This window comes from Arachis ipaensis, chromosome B10, assembly GCF_059453495.1.
Source record: "Arachis ipaensis isolate K30076 ecotype BB chromosome B10, ASM5945349v1, whole genome shotgun sequence".
Taxonomy (NCBI): Eukaryota; Viridiplantae; Streptophyta; class Magnoliopsida; order Fabales; family Fabaceae; genus Arachis; species Arachis ipaensis.
In genome coordinates this window covers 3,010,963-3,031,754 of record NC_142435.1, presented here as the reverse complement: position 1 = coordinate 3,031,754, position 20,792 = coordinate 3,010,963, and the positions used below count along the sequence as shown (strand labels likewise).

The 20,792-nt window shown below is 33.1% G+C and overlaps 3 protein-coding genes and 1 pseudogene across 5 annotated transcripts in view; 3 read left to right on the top strand and 1 right to left on the bottom strand.

Moving 5' to 3' along the window:
* The window catches only part of LOC107621764 (fasciclin-like arabinogalactan protein 11 pseudogene), a 94,629-nt pseudogene extending 75,237 nt beyond the window's left edge, over positions 1–19,392 (top strand). The window contains exon 2 of the transcript XR_015903477.1: positions 19,317–19,392. The product of XR_015903477.1 is annotated as a fasciclin-like arabinogalactan protein 11 pseudogene (transcript). The remainder of the gene's footprint in view (positions 1–19,316) is intronic.
* Positions 9,794–11,140, top strand: LOC107621874 (nodulin-26-like). The gene is made up of 4 exons (XM_016323857.3): positions 9,794–9,977; positions 10,050–10,472; positions 10,557–10,618; positions 10,724–11,140. Exons 1-4 carry the CDS (start codon positions 9,867–9,869, stop codon positions 10,926–10,928), a joined length of 801 nt encoding a protein of 266 aa, XP_016179343.1. The 5' UTR covers positions 9,794–9,866; the 3' UTR covers positions 10,929–11,140.
* Positions 11,874–14,859, bottom strand: LOC107623784 (Putative adipose-regulatory protein (Seipin)). The gene is made up of 2 exons (XM_016326157.3): positions 13,587–14,859; positions 11,874–12,534 (listed from the first exon to the last, which is right to left on the bottom strand). Exons 1-2 carry the CDS (start codon positions 14,739–14,741, stop codon positions 12,037–12,039), a joined length of 1,653 nt encoding a protein of 550 aa, XP_016181643.1. The 5' UTR covers positions 14,742–14,859; the 3' UTR covers positions 11,874–12,036.
* On the top strand, positions 15,806–20,233 carry LOC107619927 (uncharacterized). Of its 2 annotated transcripts, none has more exons than XM_088503365.1 (9): positions 15,806–16,736; positions 17,172–17,321; positions 17,474–17,614; positions 17,814–17,933; positions 18,042–18,104; positions 18,192–18,272; positions 18,372–18,479; positions 18,592–19,142; positions 19,489–20,233. In XM_088503365.1, exons 1-9 carry the CDS (start codon positions 16,172–16,174, stop codon positions 20,098–20,100), a joined length of 2,391 nt encoding a protein of 796 aa, XP_088359491.1. In that variant the 5' UTR covers positions 15,806–16,171; the 3' UTR covers positions 20,101–20,233. The 2 variants fall into 2 exon arrangements, with proteins under 2 accessions (XP_088359491.1, XP_088359492.1); XM_088503366.1 differs by having other exon boundaries at positions 15,895–16,736; positions 18,195–18,272.
* Positions 20,234–20,792: the final 559 nt, after the last annotated feature.

Sequence of the window (20,792 nt, the reverse complement as noted above, 5' to 3'; positions counted from 1 at the left end):
TAGTCCCTTCACCAGTTTTTCTCATTTTTTAAAAAATTTAAAATTTTCAATATTTTGGATGCACTAATTTTAATTCTATTTTTTCACATATCGTTTATATACAAGTGTTCTTATAAAAAATTTTAAGATTTTAGTTTTAATTATATAATTTTTTTTCTATAATGACTTAACATTGGTAAATTTTGTAACATATAAGTATGTTATTATAAAAAAAGAATTATATGATTGATTAGACACTTTTTTTTATTAAAAATATGTGATTTTAACAAGAAATCAAGAATTAAAATACACATTTTTTTTAGTTCTTATAGAATACATGTTTTTGTTGTGTGTAAATGGGCTAGACCGAAGGCACTTCAAGCACCTTCACTAACATCTCTGACCTCTTCGGTCTAGACGAAAGAGGTCGGAGATGGTAGTGGGGGTGCGTCAAGTCGTCAACTCCAAAATGGGTGGTTAGGAGTATCCGCAAGAGAAAAATATTTTATAAAAGCACTTGTATTTAAATAACATGTGAAAAAATAAAATTGAAATTAATGGATTCAAAGATATTGAGAATTTTGAATTTATAAAAAAAAAAAGAGAAAAAACTAGTGAAGGAATTAATTTGGTGCACGACATTTAATTTCAAGGATTAAAATGAATCACTTAATGTAAAATGAGGGATTAATTTAGTGCATTTACAATGATAACATAATAGATAACACGTAAACGAATATTGTTGCGACACGTGACACAAACAAATACGTGGCTAAATAGTATTTGTGACACGTGGCACAACCATCTACATCAGCATATCACGTGTCGCTGATCAATACATCATACCATTATATGTAGTCAAATCACAGAGTGATACGTGTCACTAATAATCTACATCATCAAGTCATGTTATAATGTCGTTAATAAAAAATGGATCAAGAATCCACATCATCAAGTCATGTCATAATGTCGTTAATAAAAAATAGATCAAAAACTAATGTGGTATATTTTTATCAATTTCAAAAATATAATTAATACAATTAAAATCTTACAGACAATTTTAATGCACAACACCAGTTTAAAAGGCCATTTTAAAATTTAACCCATCAAAAATACAAGTTGACAACATTAGCTATATAGTCTTTTGGTTTGAAAAGTAATGTGTTAATTGTTGAAAGCAGTCAACAGCAATTTTAATTTTTGTTTTTTCGGTCAGCAACAATGATTTTATCATAAGTGACACATTTAAAGAAATGGTAGATATTATTTCCACTAAAAAATTATTGGATATTATAAAAATGTAAGGTACCTAATTAATAAACATCTACTTACTTATATTAAGTATAATTAGTTTCCCTCTATGATTTATTTCTCTATTAATAATATATTAAAATAGAATCTAAAGTAATCTCTATTCTCTAGATGCATTATTAATTTTTTACAATAATGTTACGTCAGTTTAAATAGTTAATTTACACCATTTAAATATAATTTTTTATTTTTACATTATATTATATAATTTTTATTATATTTTTATCTTCTTATAATAACTTATTTTTATATAATATTATAAGATTTTTTTAACTTTAATTTTTTATATTCTCTTACATTTTATTTTTATATATGTTACACTATTATTTTTAATATTAATGTTATGTCTTTTTAATATGTATAAATTTAATTAAAATTTAATTCTTTCTCTTCTTCTTTCATACTCATCACTCATTCTTATATTTACTATATAAATCAATATTTACTTCACACATTTTCTTTATATCTTTTAGCATAATCTTATACTTCTTTCTCTTTCTCCTTATCCCTCTCAATTCTTACTAATTTTTTTCATAATTAGAATTGGTTGATAACTATAGTTTTTATTTTTAATTTTTTAAATTTGTTAAACGTATATATTAGGTGATTGTGTGATTGTATTCATTAATTTTTTTATTTCTTTGTGTAATTGTATTCATGATTTATATAGTGTCTTTGTCGTCTATATATCACTTCTTTTTCTTTTAACAATTTATACTTGTTTAATATCATTTAGTTGTAATCATATTGTTAAAAATATATGTTGTCATGGTTCATGAAAAATAAATTTAGAAAGTTAAATATTATTTTTAAGGTTAAATTACACAGTTAGTCTCTACAATTTCAATGAAATTGCAAATTGATCCCTACACTTTAAAAGTTTGTAATTGGGTCCCTAAAGAGAATTAAAATTTGTAATTTAGTCCCTATCATTCAAAAAATGTTTGATTTAACAGAATATTCTCAACATATTCTCTATTTTAACAGAATATTCTTAGTATATATTCTGAGAATATTCTGTTAAATCAACAATTTTTGATTGGCAGGGACTAAATTACAAATTTTAATTCTCTTTAGGGACTCAATTACAAACTTTTAAAGTGTAGAGACCAATTGTGTAATTTAACCTATTTTTAATTATTAAAACATTAATAATATTCATACTTATATTTTATTCAAACGGGTTGGTTCGGGTTAGATATCCGCGAATAGGGTATATATTGTCAGCTCTAGCAGGACGAAAAAGGAGTGCGGCAACAAAGGAGGAATGTGAGGCGCTGCGAATCTAGATTTTATGAGCGGGTGAAAGATTTAATAGAGTAAAACTGTATTTTGAGATATTTAAGGAATGTTTTGGGAGTTGTTAAGATTTAAAAAGTTTAAAATTAAATTGTTCAATTTTAGTTTTACTTAAATTATTTTTTGAGCTTGTATTTTAAATTAAAAAATATTAAATCTATTTAAATATATTTATTTTAATTTTTTTAAATTAGTATAATAAAAAATTATTTAAAAGATAAATTTAAAAAATACCTAATCATATTGATAAAAAAATTTAAATTTAATAATGTACACTAAAGCTTAATATCCTTTATTCGTTTCGTTGCAATCTTTCTTATTTATTTGGTGGTTTCCATGCTGTATATAATAATTATCTTATTATTATAAGCTGTATATAGACTCAAAGAGGGCATTATGAGTTTTTATTTTATTTTATATATATATTTATATTATATGGATTTTCCTAATAAATTTTTCTTGGAATATAAATGAAATGTAGGTTGTACGTAATCATTAATCTTAATTATATTATATTGTTCCGAATTGATATTTTGGATCCTATCCAATAAACTAGCTCCAACATTAGTATCAGATTTGGCTATACGATGCAGTAAGCGGACTAAATTAAAAAGCACGTTATTTTAAGAAATACAGATCAAATAAGAGTAATAATATCTTTTCAAAATTAAGAATGCAAAATTTAATGAATAAAGTGTCATCATATATGATCCCGTTATGTATTAATTAGTTCAGTACTTCAGTTGAACCCTAGTATAATATAAGTTCGCAAATGATTATACTATCAATTTCGGGAGGAACATATTACATATATTTAGTTTCACGTACATGATCATAACTCTGTATTACAATCCTGATAATTTATGCTTCTGCATGTACTAAATACTAATAATGTTATCATATGTTAATTCACATCTATAACTCTATTCAGTATTCACCTCAATTTCGATTAGGAATATAAAAAAAAAAAAAAAAAATTCGTACCCACAATTATTTGTGATAGAATACTAACATAACCTGTAAAATTTTTATAGGAACAGGGTTTGGCTCCGGACAAGAGCGAAAATTGAAGTATCCTGTAAAATCTAATTAGATCTTTTGATTACATATTTTTTTTAGAAATATTTTATTAATTTTAATAATTTTTATATAAAAAAAATTTAATTACAAAAATTAAAAATAATTTAAAGATTCAGTTAAAAAAATATAAAAATTTAATTAAAAATTTAATAAAATTATAAAAATTAACAGAATAATTAAATTTATTTTAATTTATACATTAAAAATTATATATATATATATATATATATATATATATATATATATTATGTTAATTTATGTTTGAATTGTGTTTAATTTAATATATTTAATTAAATTATATTAGATTTTATTATAATTGTGTTAGTTTTATTTTAAAAATATTTTTAAACTTAATATTCACATATATCCCCGAGTATCCACCTCTTTTGCGAAAAAAAAAAAAAACAAAGATTTGTGAAAAAAATAAAAGGAAGACAAAACATATTTTAAAGGAAAACAGGAGACCCATCCCTAACTTTGATGGTTATCAATTTACCATCACCCACCAAAACTAGTTGTATTAATAATTAAGAGCCTTAGCTTTTGGCATACTTTGACTTCTTAGATCATAATTGTTCTTGCTTTGTCAACTCATATACAAAATAAAACCATATAATAATGATGAAAAATCAATTCAAGATCGAATCCCTTGTCCCTTGATATTAAAGGTGAGTGGCCGCTCATGCTACATTAATTTTTAAATGAAAAATGTTACTAACCATGAAAATTTATTATTTTTAGTTATTATTTAATTATTAATTTAATTTTTTTAATTTAATTTTTTAATTTAATAATTTAATAATATATTTTATTTTATATTTTTAATTACTAATAATTAAATAATAATTAAAAATAATAAATTTTGATCATTTTTATTTTTTTTTTCTTTTCTGAATTCGGTAGCTGGAGAAGACGTCAAGAATTAAATGCAAATTAGCTAGATCCCCAAAATCCATAACTCAAGCTGCTACAACTTACAAATAAATATTCCGCTCCATTGATATATCTTAATGTTACATAAAAATGTTTATTATCACTCCAATTCATAAATTTAATCTTCTATTATGAATTTATATTTTTGATTGAATAATTATGTAAAATTATTTAGAGTATCATTGTATTAAAATTATATTTTATATACTCTTTTTTAATATGGTATGTATTCTAGTGTCTCTGAACATATATATATTTAAAATAGGTGGATACTCTAATAAAAATTTTATAATTATTTTTATGTGAAAATTTTTTTTTTAACCATTAAATGATGAATTGAAGAGTTAGATTTTGATATGTTATAAAAGTGTTATTTATATTTAAAGTATGGCCAAATAAATAAATAACATTTTTATATAAAACATTTTTATAAAAAGATATTTTTGACATTTTTATTTGACTAACTCCCTTTAAAATATACCTAGTTCAAGTGTGACTGAAAGTTTTTTGGGTCTTATACATATAAAGTGTAACTATAAAAAGCATTCTCACCCTTAAATCAATAAAAAATATAAATCGGTTTATATGTGAAAAAGAATAAAAATTTTCTACCTCTTGCTTTGTAAATTTCCGTTCATTTTATAGAAAGATTATTTTAGTGAATTAACATGTTGTTGTAATCAACTCATTTATCTATTATTCGTTATAATTTAGACATACATTTCTGTAATTGTTAATCCGACTATTGCTCAGTAGATCAGTATGAATCTTTGCTAACAAGTATTTTAATGACATTTTTTAAGAATATTAAAATAAAAAATTATATTTTTTATATACTGAATTAGAACTTCGATTTTTTTTTTCCAATTACAATAACCATTTTACTTTTATATTCTCTAGCGGAACCCTTACAATATATATCCTTAAACGAGAAACACATAGTATGTTAATAAAAAAAATCTAAATAGTAGTCTAAAAATATAATTAGACAAAATTGTCCTTATAAAAAAATTAAATTTATATAATTTTTAAAATTATATTTTTTTGGTGACTGAAATAAATTAAACAAAGAAAAACAAAACAAATAAAACAAGGAACTGCCTAAATAGAGGGACAGTCCCGTTCAAGACTACTCTTAAACTCCTCCCAAGGTGAAAGAAGCTCCACATGCGAAAGTTGTAACTTCATCGCCATCTTTGCCATAGTATCTGCCACCGTGTTTGCATCTCTCATAATCAAACGAAAGTCAACCCGCCAATTCCAATGCATGATATCTCTTATTTTGAGCACCAGTGGATCAATAAACCCAAAACCATCTTGAGTAACAAGATTAAATGCTTCCATACAATCCGTCTCACAAACAACATCTCGTTGACCCACATCCCAAGCTAAGAGATATCCTCTCCAAATAGCAAATAATTTTCCTTGAAGAATACTATTACTCTCAATCATTCCCAAACACCCCATTTGCCAGCTCCCATTACAATCTCTAATAACACAAGCAAAACCAACAATATCACCCGAACCAAAATAACTAGCATCACAATTAATCTTAAAAGTACCAATAGATGGGAGATTCCAAAAACTATTTAGAGTAGAGGGAAGGGACATACGTTGTAATTCAAAAATATTCCTAAGCTCCTTTTCTGAAGTTAATGCCAGACAAATCACTTTTTCCGGAGTCCAAGTTTCATGGGGATTAAAGATGTCATTATTCCTTGCTCGCCATATCCACCAAAGTCCCGAAAAGAACTTGAACGGATGCTCTCTGCTATGATACAAGAACCAGTTCTTCAAATCCAAAGGATGACAAGAAATATCCAACCTATGCCAGACAAGCTGAGCTTTTGGACAATCCCGAATACAATGTAAAACTGATTCCTGGCTAGAAAGACATCTTGGACACCTATCCGATGACGACATCCCTCTTCTAAAGCGAAAACTTGCAGTAGGAAGAGCCTCCTTAAGACACAACCAAGCCAAAAACTTATGCTTTTCCGGAACAAGTTGACGCCAAAGCCAAAGCCAATTCTCCCGCTCCTCCCAACCAAACAGCTGCTTACACAACCACAAGTAACCATTACGTGAGTCATAGACTTTGGCAGCAGACCCACTCCAATACCAACCCACTTCCGGACCTGCTTGTTCATCTGGATTGTAAGAGAGAATATTATCTTTCAGATTTTGAGATAAAGGAGAATAAAGAGTATCCAAATGCCACCTACCAACCGACCAAATATCCTGTATCCGGAGATTCGAATCAGAAATGTGAACATAATCCATCTCATTAGATAACCGTCCTTCTCTCCTCCAGCTAGAAAACCAAAAATTCTGGTTCAAATCTCCAATACACCAAGCAAACCCATCCTTCAACACTTCCCAAACCTTGCAAAGACACCTCCAAATGGGAGAGTCCTTGTTCTTAGGATAACTAAAACAGTCATATAGAGATGATCGGTATTTGGCATCCAACAATTGGACCCATAGCTTGTTTGGCTGCTGGAAAAAGTCCAAACTAGCTTCCCAAGAAGAGCAATATTTACACAATAAGGATCTCTAATCCCCAAACCTCCATATTTTTTTGGAGTAACCAGTACCTTCCAACTAACAAGATTCAATCCTCTTCCATCAACTTGTCCTTTCCAAAGAAAATTCCTCATCATAGACTCCAATTTACTAATGATTCCTTTGGGAAAAATAGAGACCTGCATCTGGTACGTGGGAATAGCAGCGGCAACAGAATTAACCAAGCAGAGCCTACCAGCCCGATTGAGTAAACTTCCTTTCCAGCTTGCTAGCCTACTCCGAATCTTATCCAGGACACCATTGAAAGCTGAACGAGTCACCCTAGAATGGCTAAGGATAACTCCAAGATACTTGCCCAAGTCCTGGACAAATCTGATAGAGGATACCCCAGTGAAAACCTCTTTCCTTGTTGCAGAGACATTCTTGGAGCAAAGCGCTTTAGACTTCTCCACATTAATCTTCATCCCAGATGCTTTGCAAAAAGTCTCTAAAACCAACATCACATTTTGTACTTGTCTCTTTGTAGCTTTACAGAACAGAAGCAAGTCATCCGCAAACATTAAGTGGGATATTCTTGGTCCCCCTCTAGAAATAGCAACCGGCTCCCACAAGCACAAATCAATCTGATGACTAATAAAGCATGCCAATCGCTCCATACACAACACAAAAAGATAGGGTGACATAGGGTCTCCTTGTCTAAGACCTCGGCTAGGAGTAAAGCCATTCAGACGACTCCCATTCCAAAGAATAGATAAGGAAGAAGTAGTGACACAATTCATAATCAAATTAAGTGTAGGAATAGGAAAACCAAAGCTTTTAAGGGTATGAGCTAAAAACCTCCAGTCAACTCTGTCATAAGCTTTCTCCAGATCAATCTTAAAGGCCAGTGTGCCTTTCTTTGATTTAGTCTTCTTCATAAAGTGGAGGACTTCTTGAGCAATAATGATGTTGTCAGGAGTTCCTCGTCCCAAAATAAATCCTCCTTGAAGCGGGCCAACAATCTCCGCAAGATGAGGACGAAGCCTATTAACAAGGACCTTCGTGATGATCTTGTAAACTACATTGCAGAGACTAATCGGCCTGAAATCTTTCATAGATACCGGTGATTCAACCTTTGGAATGAGAACCAGTAAAGTCTCCAACATTCTCAGATCAAGAGGAACACCGGAGAATGCCTGCTTAACCATCTTCCAAACATCAAGACCAATGATCTCCCAATATTCTTTGAAGAAGAAAGCTTGAAACCCATCAGGACCCAAAACTTTAAAAGAGTTCATGTGAAAAACAGCTGCTTTGACTTCCTCCATAGTAACTGGTGCCGTAAGGTTATTGCAAGCTTCCTCATTCAGAGAAGGAAGAGGCACATCACCAAGGCAACCCAAATCAACATCATCCAAATGACAGAATAAGCTTTAAAATTACATTAATACTAGGAGAATGGTAAAAAATAATAAAATTACTTAAATATTATATAAATATTACAAATTAAATATCCTATGATATATGCAAATCAACAATAACTCCGTCTATGCTACACTTACGGTACATAGTCAGTTTTAAACCCGGATAAAGGAAGAAGGTTGTGTTAGACCTTCGACAGTCAACATAAAAACTTAGTCAAATTTTTATGACATAGATAAAAAACGTTATTGCGCTAAAACTAAGTCGTTGCCTAGAAGCAACGCTTTGTATGACTCGAGTACAGTGTCAAATGAGCAAGAGTCACTGCATTGGTGCCTGGGAGTATTAAATGAGCACGGGTTCTTGCATTTTCGTGAACAGACGACAGTAAATAAGCTAGTTCACAAAAAAAAGAATAAAGGTAAAGGTCGGAGCGACAGAAGGTTAAAATTTGGGACATGAAATATATGCACTCTAACAGGAAAATCCATGGAGGTGGTGAATACCATGACAAGGTTATGTTTTATGATCCAGAGTGTTGGGCAGTCAAAGAGGAGCATGAACATAAGTTAAGTGTGACAGAGATGAAGATGTTGAGATGAATGAGTGGTCATATGCGATTAGATAGAATAAGGAACGAAAATATAAGAGAGAGAGTTGAAATAACACCTATTATAAAAAAGATGGTAGAATTGCGTCTCAGGTGGTTTGGACATGTGAGAAGAAGATTAACAGAATATCCAGTCAGAAGAGTGGATGAGATGGAAGATAGATAAAGGATGAAAGGCAGAGGAAGATCTAAGAAAATCATCCATGAGATGGTCAAACGAGATCTACATATAAATGTTCTTTTTGTAGACGTGATACAAAATAGAACCCAATGACGTCGTTTGATCTATGTAGCCGACCCTAACTAGTGGGACAAGGCTTGGTTGATGTTGACGTTGTTGTTGTATATGCAAATCAAGAATATTTTTATCTATCATCAGCTATATTACAATAAATTTTTATGGACACATGCAAATAAGTAAAATAACAAATATTTCAATTTAAATAGAATGAAATACTTTTAAAGTTGATTGAATCATTAGAGTCGAATCTTGTTTCCATCATATATCCTTTGAAGAAATGGAAAAGCCTAATAATAACAATAATAATAATAATAATAATCTCATTATTTTCTATCAGTACAGTGACTCTGTCCATTGTTCTCTTTAGCACTTTTGTGTTGCTATAAATTGCATTGGCACACACAACTTCGATTGACAGAGAGTATTGCTTGTTTCTGCCCTTAGCTTAGCTTGTTAGTTCTTGTCTCTTAGCTTTCATTCTCAGTCATGTCAGATAATAATAATAATAATAATAATAATAACAGAGATGTTGTAATGAGTGTTACCAATGATGAAGATGAGTCAGACACCAAGGTCACTGTGCCTCTTCTGCAAAAGGTATGTATGTATGTATGTGTGTTGTTTATTTATTTGCCTATTTTGTCTTGAATGGATATGAATATGATGCAGATGGTAGCAGAGGTAGTGGGAACGTTCTTCTTGATATTTGCAGGGTGTGGTTCATTGGTTGTGAACCTCAACAACGACAAGGTGGTGACACTTGCAGGAATCGCAACAGTTTGGGGGTTGCTTGTGATGGTGTTAATATACTCTCTTGGACACATATCTGGTGCTCATTTCAACCCTGCAGTTACCATTGCTCTTGCTTCCATAAACAGGTTCCCTTGGAACCAGGTTCCTGCTTATATCTTCTCTCAAGTTCTTGGATCCACACTTGCAAGTGGTGCTCTCAGACTCTTATTTACGGGCAAGGATAACCAGTTTCCCGGAACCGTTCCATCTGTGACTCACGTTCAAGCTCTCGTTATTGAATTCATAATCACTTTCTTTCTCATGTTCGTCATTTCTGGGGTGGCCACTGATAACCGAGCGGTAACATTCTCTATCTAAAGGACTGTGTCATGAGGATTAAACACTAGTATCACAATAATTTCATTTGAGCTTTAAATTTTGCAGATTGGTGAATTGGCTGGACTTGCAGTTGGATCTACTATTCTACTAAATGTGCTCGTTGCAGGGTATTGACTTAAACATTAAGCCTAACAAAAAATATATAATATAAATTTGAAATAAGACATTTTTCATCTAGAAACAAAAGATATCATTCAACTATTTTTGAATAGGCCATTAACGGGAGCATCAATGAACCCTGCAAGATCATTGGGACCAGCTATTGTGCACAGTGAATACAGAGGAATATGGGTGTATTTGGTGTCACCCATTGTTGGAGCTGTGGCTGGTGCATGGACCTACAATTTCGTTAGGTACACAAAGAAGCCGGTTCGTGAGATCACCAAGAGTGCCTCTTTCTTCAAGGGGAGTAACTAGAGATCAGATATAAGCAAACATGTTCCTAGTCTTCAACATCACACGTTGTATGGTTTTTCTTAACACAGTTCAGTTTTCTCACGTGGCCTTTCGTTGTACTATATACACACTTTAGTCCCAACTTTCTTCTAAAATATAAAGTTTGCACTTTGCTGTATTAACGAGTATGTTATTAAGTCCAACAGGCAACAGAATTGTATTTTATGTTAAAATAATCTTTCGGTTTTTTTCTTTCTTCCTCAAATTTTTTTTTTTTTGTATTAAATTAAGTCCAAACGTTTTTTAAATATCTTGTCCACGACCGGAATATGTAATTAATTCTTTGTTAACTTATCGTTAGTTAATAGTTAGGCACTTCAATCAGGACTAGTCCAATCGAATTAAATTAAGAGGAGTGCTAAAATGCTAACAAATTTTGTAATTTGTAGCTATCAATTAGTTATAATTAGTCATCATTAGTGTTTTTAACAGTGAAATTAAAAGTACAGTATTGAATAAGAAAGGGAAATGAGCCTAACCACGTGGTCACATGATGAGCTTGGAAGATGACCAAACACAGCTATAGAAGTTCAATCATTTGTTTGGGCCTTAAGCCCTTAACAATACTCCTAGCAAATCCTGTTTCATATTTTCTATGGGTTTGTCAAAAGGTGTCCAACGACTCCAAACAACAACATCCAAGGTATGACAAAAAAGATCCAAGGTTGAAAAAAACAAAAACCTTCATCCGCGAGGTAGGTAAATAGGTAATCAGAACTCAGAAGTGTAAATACCAAAAAAAAAAAAAAGAACTCAGAAGTGTCAAAATTCCTTGAGCACATTGCATACAAGTTTGTCATAATAGGATACAACATTCCGGAATGAAGCTGTTTATTGATAAAAGTATACAACTAAATCAAATGAACAGATAATACAAAAAAATAAAAAAAAAATCAAATGAACAGATACAGGAACGATTAACCATATACCTCATTAACAAATTAACAGGTTACACAAAATTACATTATACATCGCATGTAATTAAAAGACTACATTGTGACTGTAAAGGAATTTAACAGAAAAATGAACATTAAAATTAAAAAAAAAAAAAAAAAAAGAAAGGAAAAAGTTAGAATTTAGGATGCCTTGCTAAATTTTGTACCTGATGATTATTTTGGGTTGCAGGTCTGCTAACCCTTTGCCTTGTTCTAGGAATAATTACAGGTCTACAACACACCAGAACAAAAAGTAACTGAATTATGAATACCATCATCGTGATCCATATGAATATGCTCATCTTCCAAACCCAAATAATCCTCTTAAAGAATGGAAGTTGGGACTCAATAACCACAGATGCATCGTATATCTGAGGAATGCCAGCACCAGGTTGATATTCAGCTCGCTGCTCAAGTGTCACCTTCAGGCACGAAGTAGGTTCATTCCCTTCAATGAAACCTCTCATATGGACGTTCAGAGTCTGGGTTTCGGCCATATAACCAGTTACAAGAGGAGCAATCTTGAGGAAAGTCATGATCAATCGTATAGGCTCGCTGCTGAATCTTAACATGCAAGGTTTACTTGAGCTTGCCATGGTTCTACCATCAGCCGATAGGAAATCAACTCTGGCCTAGAAATGAGTCATAGAAGAAACTCAAAAGAAGGCAATAGGAAAACTATGCACTGTAGTTATCATAGTTAGTTCTAACAGTTTTAACAAAGATGCTTGAAGAAATCATACAATTAATCCACTAGTCATAGATAAATAACACGTCAAAGAATCATTTCACCTAAAAGTATGAGCTATTAAGCAAAGGCCTTCGAAAATGTTTTTGATGTTTTTACACAAATTTCATGTTAAGTCTACATTGGCTTGAAATAATGAAAAAGATTGCTCGAAGAACTCAACATTACATTTAGAAAAGGGCATCAACAATCAGACTCCACTGATCTCGTCTAAAATTTCAATAGATGTGACCGAGACACTGCAAGAAAGGAGGCCTTTGAACTCCTTTCAAATGAGACACATTCTTAAAAGTCTATGATCACGTTTACAACAAAAAAATTCTTCTCCGTTTTTGATAAATCATTTACCAAAATTTCTTCCAACCACATGCCAACAATACTAAAGTAACACAAATAAGAAACTAATGGGAGTTGGAAAGGGAAAGGTTTAATGAAACTTCAGAGTTTACACACAAAACAATGTTCAAAGGTGAAAACTCATGACTGCAAATAGTATTACCCCACATCAAAGGTCCTTATTCTTCCATAGTAACATATAATACCTCATTCTTACAGTGTATCCTCTCAACTATAAAAGTGAAACCTATGACATTAAAGAGAGGTATAGACGTAGTGGTTTATCCGACGAGGTCCACAACTTTAATAATGTAAACAAAGAAGAAAATCAAATTCTGTAGTTATTAATTGAAGAAAGTGTAATCAGAGTAAGAAAAATGAAAAAAAAAAAAACCCTGCTAGCTTGCCCAACAAAGTGAGGATTAAATGTTGGGCCATTCAATACTATTTGTCAAAGCCAAATCACAATCACTTCCCCTATGATTCCTAAGCTCAGAGTGTAACAGAACATACAAAATTGCTTAGAACTAAATCACAATCACCGAAATCACAAAGCAAAACAAAATTTGCAGAAAAGGAGTCAGATAGATTTATCTGTACCTGAAAGACCCCAAGATCTCTGTTGTATCCTGACTCAGGAACTGTCAACAAGAGAGTGACTTGCACTTTGTGCTTATAAGGTATAAAACGTTGACCCCTCCACTTGGTACTCGTAACACCAACGTCGTTGTTCAAATTCTCAGAATATTTTCCACCAAAAACAGCATCACAAGAAATTATGGGCACATAAGCCACAGGGCTATGCTTAGTGAAATCAAAGTTCAAAACTTCCCTCGTCCGAATCGGCTTCTCCACAAAGCACTTCATCAAAAGCCCACTCACCACAAAAGAATTAACCAAGAGCCCAAACAAGACGCAACAAACGTAGATCGACCACAACAACCCCCACCCGCAACGAAGCGCCAAGCTCCAAACTGAATCGTTCTCGTTGAACCAACCCTTGAAGTAATGCCCCACACGACCATAAACAGCGTCACGCACTCTCGCCAAAACTCCTGTCACGAAAGCCTTGCCCTTTTTCGTCGTCCCCAATGGGTCCACGCAAAACATGCAACATTGAAACGCGAACAATAGCGGATACGTCACAAACATCGTGACTAGCTTGATTTCGAATGCGATCGCCTTAATTACAAGCCCTGCAACTATTTCGAGGAAACTCGAGGACGAGTTGCCGTGTTGAATCGGTGACTCGGCTGAATCCCCCGGCGAGTCGTCTTTCGAAGCTGTGGTAACCGTCGACTCCTCGTTGTTCACATTGTTCTCTTCTTTCACGGAACTTGAAGCTTGAACTGCGCGAGCGCGTTGACGTTTTGCTTCGTTCGAATCGCATTTCTCGGCAGGACTTTCCTCTTCCTTTGTTGATGTTCGAGGGCCTCTGTGATTTCGGGAGCTGCTTTTAGCGCCATTGGTGAAATCGCTGCTCTCGGAAGTGAGGAAAGAATCGGGAGCTGAAATTTCCGGTTCCTTGCCCTGGGAATCACGATTAATTTTCCGGCGGCGGATTCTGGCGGCCGGAGAAGGTCGTTGGGGATGCGAAATTGGAGGTTGTGATGAAAGGGGTTGAGGATCCGAAACCGTAGAATTCGAGGTAGAAGGTTCCTCGGCGTTGTGGAAGACGGCGTTGGAAGAGGAGGAGGAGCAGTGATTGAGGCGGACGGCGTCGTTTTTGTGGATTGATGAAGCTGGCGAGTCCATCTCGGAGAGGGAAGACGCTGGAAGATTGGGTTGCCTTTTATTTATTTATTTTTATTTAATTAAAAAATAAGGGTAGAGAATAGAGATGAGTATTTTACTATTTTTCATTTTTAGACATAATCCAACTCGTTTTGCATGAAAGCATTAAAATAATATTAGGAGTACTTGCGTAAGCGAAAGAGAAAAAATCCAAAATAGCTTGATAATTACTTTGAAAAATAACAAGATTTTTAATAAAAAAATATTATTTATTATTTATTTTTATTTTTATAATATTAATTAATTTTTTTATTAATATTTTTTTATATTAACAGAATAAGTCTATATAAATTAATTTATCTTTTAAAAAAAATTAAAATTTTGTTGTCTTTTAAATATAGTTATTAAGATCGTTTAATTTTTTTATTATTATTTTTAAAATACATTAACTAAATATATATTGTAAAATTAAAAAATATTAGTAATTTTTAAATTATTTTTATGATAGAAACATAACATTTGATGTTTGAAGGTTAAATGATAACAAAGTCTTTTAATTGTATTCTATAAGAGTAGTGCTAGAGAGTCAATTGACTAAGCGTACAATGTGTACAATAGACTAAATCTTTGGTTCATGAATAAAATAAACATCAAACTTAAGCTGATTTTGGAGTTACTTTTCGGATCTAGAACTCTAATAGTATATCATGAAACTACTCATCCCAAAAAACGTAATTTAACGGGACAATGTAACACTAATAGTCATATCTCTAATACTTCCTAATCCTCCATTGTAAGTTCAGACCATTGACTCCCTATACTTATTCATTCTATAATCCTCGTCGTGAAACACGTTGAAAAGGTGCAATTTGTGACTTTACTTGGAGAGGAAACTCAGCATAGATACTCACCAAAAGCAACCAATCCATTAGCAACAAATAAAACATTCCATAACCTGTATGTGTTTAGATTTTTTTTTAAAATATATTATAATCGAACAGGATTCCTCTGAAAGAATTTTCTTTTGGACAAAAAAACAGTTCCAATCAATATAAAATCCAAATATGTTGGAATCTCTCATACTCAAAGGCAGTAAAATCAGCATTGTTTCTATTTTCAATTCAGTTTTGGATCTTTCAAAGTTGCTGGCTGCACTTTTTTGCTTCCAACCGAACGAACGCTGTCAGATAAAGAAAAAAGGAATTGAAGAGACTTAATCGAAATAAAGAGCTGCAGATTGGAGATCCAACAATGGGAACAAACATGAACATCTCCACTTTATATGGTAGGATCGGATAAAGATAACTTCATATCCAAGTAATAAATAAAATAGAAATATATTATTCAAATACATAAATACACATTCATAAGCTTTGATCAGTTTCACTAATCACTATAAAAAGTGCTGCTGAATGCTGGTGATACATAGATTATAGAGTGAGTGAGAAGTTATGGGAAATCATGATGATGATACTGATCATATTGAGAGTGTGACGTGTAATGAGACGATGAAGAAACAAGAGAATACGAAGCAGCTCTTCCAAATCTGCATGGAAGGTAGATGGAAGGAAGTTGTTGAGATCTATGAGAAGGAGAAGAGAGCTCACACGGCAAAGATAACGAGGGGAGGCGAAAGCGCGTTACACCTGGCAGTCATCGACGGCCAAGAGGAGGTGGTTTCAGAGCTTGTGGATCTGATTGTGAAAGAGGAGAGTAAGAAAGAGGCTCTGAGAATCCAGAACAAGAGGAATAACACGGCATTGCACTTTGCAGCTTCCATGGGGACTATCAGCATGGTTCGGGTGATTGCTGATGCTGATCCTGAGCTGGTGAGTTTTCGAAACGTTGATGGCGAGACCCCTCTCTTCCTTGCTGCTTTCCATGGAAGAAAAGAGGCTTTCATGATCCTTCATTATATCTTCCACAAGGAACCAGGGACTCCCGTTAACTACTCTAACTGCAGAAGAAATGATGGCGACACCATTCTTCATTCTACAATTGCTGCCGACAATTTTGGTAAGAGTAGTGCTAGGGAGCCAATGGCCTAAGCGTACAATATGTACAATGGACTAAATCTTTGGTCCATGAATAAAATGAACATTACTTATACTATCCATAATAACCATCCGGATACCAGGATAATAAATATCTCATGTCATAAAACCATTCATCCCAAAAGTTTAAGTTGATTTTGGGATTCACATCGAACTCTTGACCTTTCGGATCTAGAACTCTAACACCATATCATAAAATTATTCATCCCAAAAGCGTAACCTGACAGAACAATGTAACACTAATGGTCATATCTCTAATATTCCCTAAACCTCCATTATACACGTACGATTAGGCCATTGGCTCCTTATACTTATTCTTTTGGTAATGATGATAGAGACATGGATTGGTTTAATTTTCTTTCTTGATTTATGTGTGTCTAATTGAGCTGTTTTACAGAATTAGCATTCCAAATAATTCACTTATATGGAGATCTTGTGAATTGGGTGAATGAAAGGGGAGCCACTCCTCTCCATTTCCTTGCAACCAAGCCTTCTGCTTTTAAAAGTGGCAGTCGTCTTGGCCGAATAGAAACATTTATTTATCACGGTAACTCTTATTAATTAATTCACACTATTTTATAGTTAACTCTTTTTAAAAATAAAAAATAAAAAGATATATATTATATCCTAGTATATAGTACTTATATCTTTTATCCTCAATTTCATTATTATAACTACTGCGTTATATATTTTTGGAAGGTATACGTGTGAAGCAACTGAAAGCTGAAACTGATTACCGGCCACAAGCTGAAACGAGAGACAATGGCAAAACTAGATATCCAAAGAATTATCAGGCATGCGTAGACTTTATGACCCTGATGAAAAATGCAGCCTCGGTTGGTATGCAAAAATAATCAATTATAAGTTTGATTTTGATATAATTTGCACCTTACTGTTAGTGTAGTTTATTCATCGGTACATATAAATCAAGTCATTGAAGAATTATATTACTTACTATTAATTGCAATTAATGTGATTTAATTTGAGTCTTATGTACCGCAAAAGGAATGATTTGATTCAATAGTTATGTATCCACCAGCTACCACCAAATTCCCCGTGGCAACTTTTCTGATTGGAAAACTAAGAAAAAAGCATAATAAAACTCAAAGAAGGGACCTTGAAGCACAAGAAAGAATTGCTTCTCAGACAAACCTCTTAGGTGAGACCATAGGGCTGCATTTTAGTGCATGCACAACAATTACCATATGTTATGATTTGATATAACAATTTTATTTTGTTACAATATTTGAAAATTAAACTACTCTAGGACGGGACTCTAAAGCACAAGAGAAATCTACTGTCAATGAAATTGAGACAGACTCTTCATCAGGTGAGGGATGAACTATTAATTAGTGATACACATACTCACATGTATACTTTTAACTAAAAATGTTGCTTCAATTTTTGTATGTGAAAGTAGTATATCTGAAAACTCAATTAGGACAAGGAGGGGATGGTGAAGCACAAGAGAAAATTAATGCTGACACAAACTCCTTAGGTGATGTCTACATATTATTATTATTATTATTATAAAATGTATTCGAATATACTCAACATAGATAAGAATCTAATTAGCAAGATATAAATAATTGTTTAGGGTCGGAATCTGAAGCTTGGTCGCACCCCCTATTTCCAGAAAATTATGAATGCTGTGCTGGCTTCCTCGCGTTTATATACACGGCTATCCTGGTAATCTTTGGAAAAGGTATGTCAAACATATATATAGGGCGTTGTGGATTAATTCATGGTTGACATAATTAAGGGATTAGTGTGCTGTTTAGTGATAATGTGGTATATATGTTTTGTACTACTAAAAGGGACAAACATATTCAAGAGGATAGGGCGAAAGAAGGAGAAGCACATATGGTCTAATCAAGTAATGAACGAACTTCTGAAGCGAGTATCCTTGTATGAGTATGATGGCAATGGCAGTAGTAGTGGACCTCAAGATCAAGATCAAGGGACATCTCCATATAATGTTTATAAAGATGATGCTTTGGATAGAAGCAGAAATGAGCAGCATGGTTCCACCAGCAGAGCTACTACTAAGGAGATGGAGACACCGATATTAATAGCAGCAAGGAATGGGGTAATAGAAATGGTGGAGAGAATCCTGGAAATGTTTCCAGTAGCAGTGCATGACATGGATTGCAACAAGAAGAACATAGTGCTGTTGGCTGTAGAGCACAGGCAACCACACTTGTATGAGTTCCTGCTGAAGAAAGAAAGCATAAAGGAAAGTCTATTCAGAAAAGTGGACCATGAAGGCAACAGTGCGCTGCACTTGGCGGCCAAGCTTGGTGACTATACGCCTTGGATCATTCCCGGAGCAGCCCTGCAAATGTACTGGGAACTCAAGTGGTATATGGTAAGTACGTAATTATTTTTATGTGAAGTTAATATTATATTTAAAAATCATTAGATGATTTAACAAATTTGATTAAATCATCATCTAACGATTGTTAGATATTAACTTCACATGAAAATAACTATACGTAAGTCTTCATCTGAATTAATTCAGATATAATAGATGGAAACTCAGGTGCAGTCGACTTTAGGTGAAGTTGATAGCTGGTACTGTTAGATAATTTGACTTATTTGACTAAATTTTTATTTAACGACTCTCAACTATCAACTTCACATGAAGTCGACTGCACCTGAGTTTACACATATTATTATTACAAAAGACTAATTAATATGACTCACGCACCCAGTTTGTCAAAGACTCTATGCCACCACGTTTCTTTGGTCGATACAACAAAGACTGCAAAACCCCGAGAGAGGTGTTGGTTGAATCTCACCAGAAGCTCGTGAAAAGCGGCGGGGAATGGCTGAAGCAAACCTCAGAGTCTTGCTCCGTGGTGGCTGCTCTGATTGCGACGGTGGCCTTTGCAACCTCCACCACAGTACCTGGTGGAGTCCAAGAAGACACGGGCGTGCCAACGTTGGAAAGCACGGCGGCATTCAAGGTGTTCGCCATGGCATCACTTGTTGCTCTTGCATGCTCTGTTACCGGGGTGGTGCTGTTCCTGTCCATACTAACATCTCGGTATCAAGAGTATGATTTCGGGAATAATCTTCCTCGGAAGCTTATATTGGGTTTGACAGCGTTGTTCATGTCAATAACGTCGATGCTGGTATCTTTCTGTGCTGGGCATTTTCTTGTGCTTCGGAACAAGCTAAGGGATGTTGCACTTCCAATATATGCAGTGACATGCTTGCCAGTCACACTTTTTGCTCTGGCTCAGTTTCCACTATACATTGATCTTATATGGGCTACGTTTCGGAAAGTGCCACAGCGTAGCTACAAAGCCACTCGACTCTAATTATAACATTTCTCCTTTTCTTCTTGTTTTATTATTTGCTTCCTACTGGGACGGATTACGGATTAACGCTTTTATAAAACATAAGACCTTGGTTTACAGCATTTCATTGAGAGAATCTATTAACAGCTAGCACAACAAATATTAGCTCTAGTAATGCAAGCACACTAAACATTATCAACAAGAGAACGAAAAACAAGTAGGAAAATTTCTTGTGCGCTTTGAGAATAAATAAGTGATCTTGCTCTGTTATTTATTGTGTCAGATTGATTTAATTTTTATTTTATTAATATTTTCATTCTACCTATGATACTAATATAAAAGGTAATCAATTGATGAGAGTAAGAGTAATCATTTACACTCACAAGACCTAAGAGTAACTTAAAGAGTAGGATCAGAAAACCCTTTATAAAAGATGCACCTTATTGTGGCTTTGCTTGGATAGGGAATTTAGCACTAATACTCACCAAAAGCAACCGATAATCCATACTTTTACTGTTTTTATGTGTGTTTAAAATTAAATTAATGTATTTTTATGTTTAAAATATAGTATAATCAAAATTCTTTTCTTGGACAAAAGAAAAGTCCCAAACATGTAGGATTAATCTGTCATCATAGGCAGTAAATTTAGAATTATTTCCATTTTCAATTCATTTTGGATCTTTCAAAATTGCTGCCTGCCCTTTTTCGCTTTC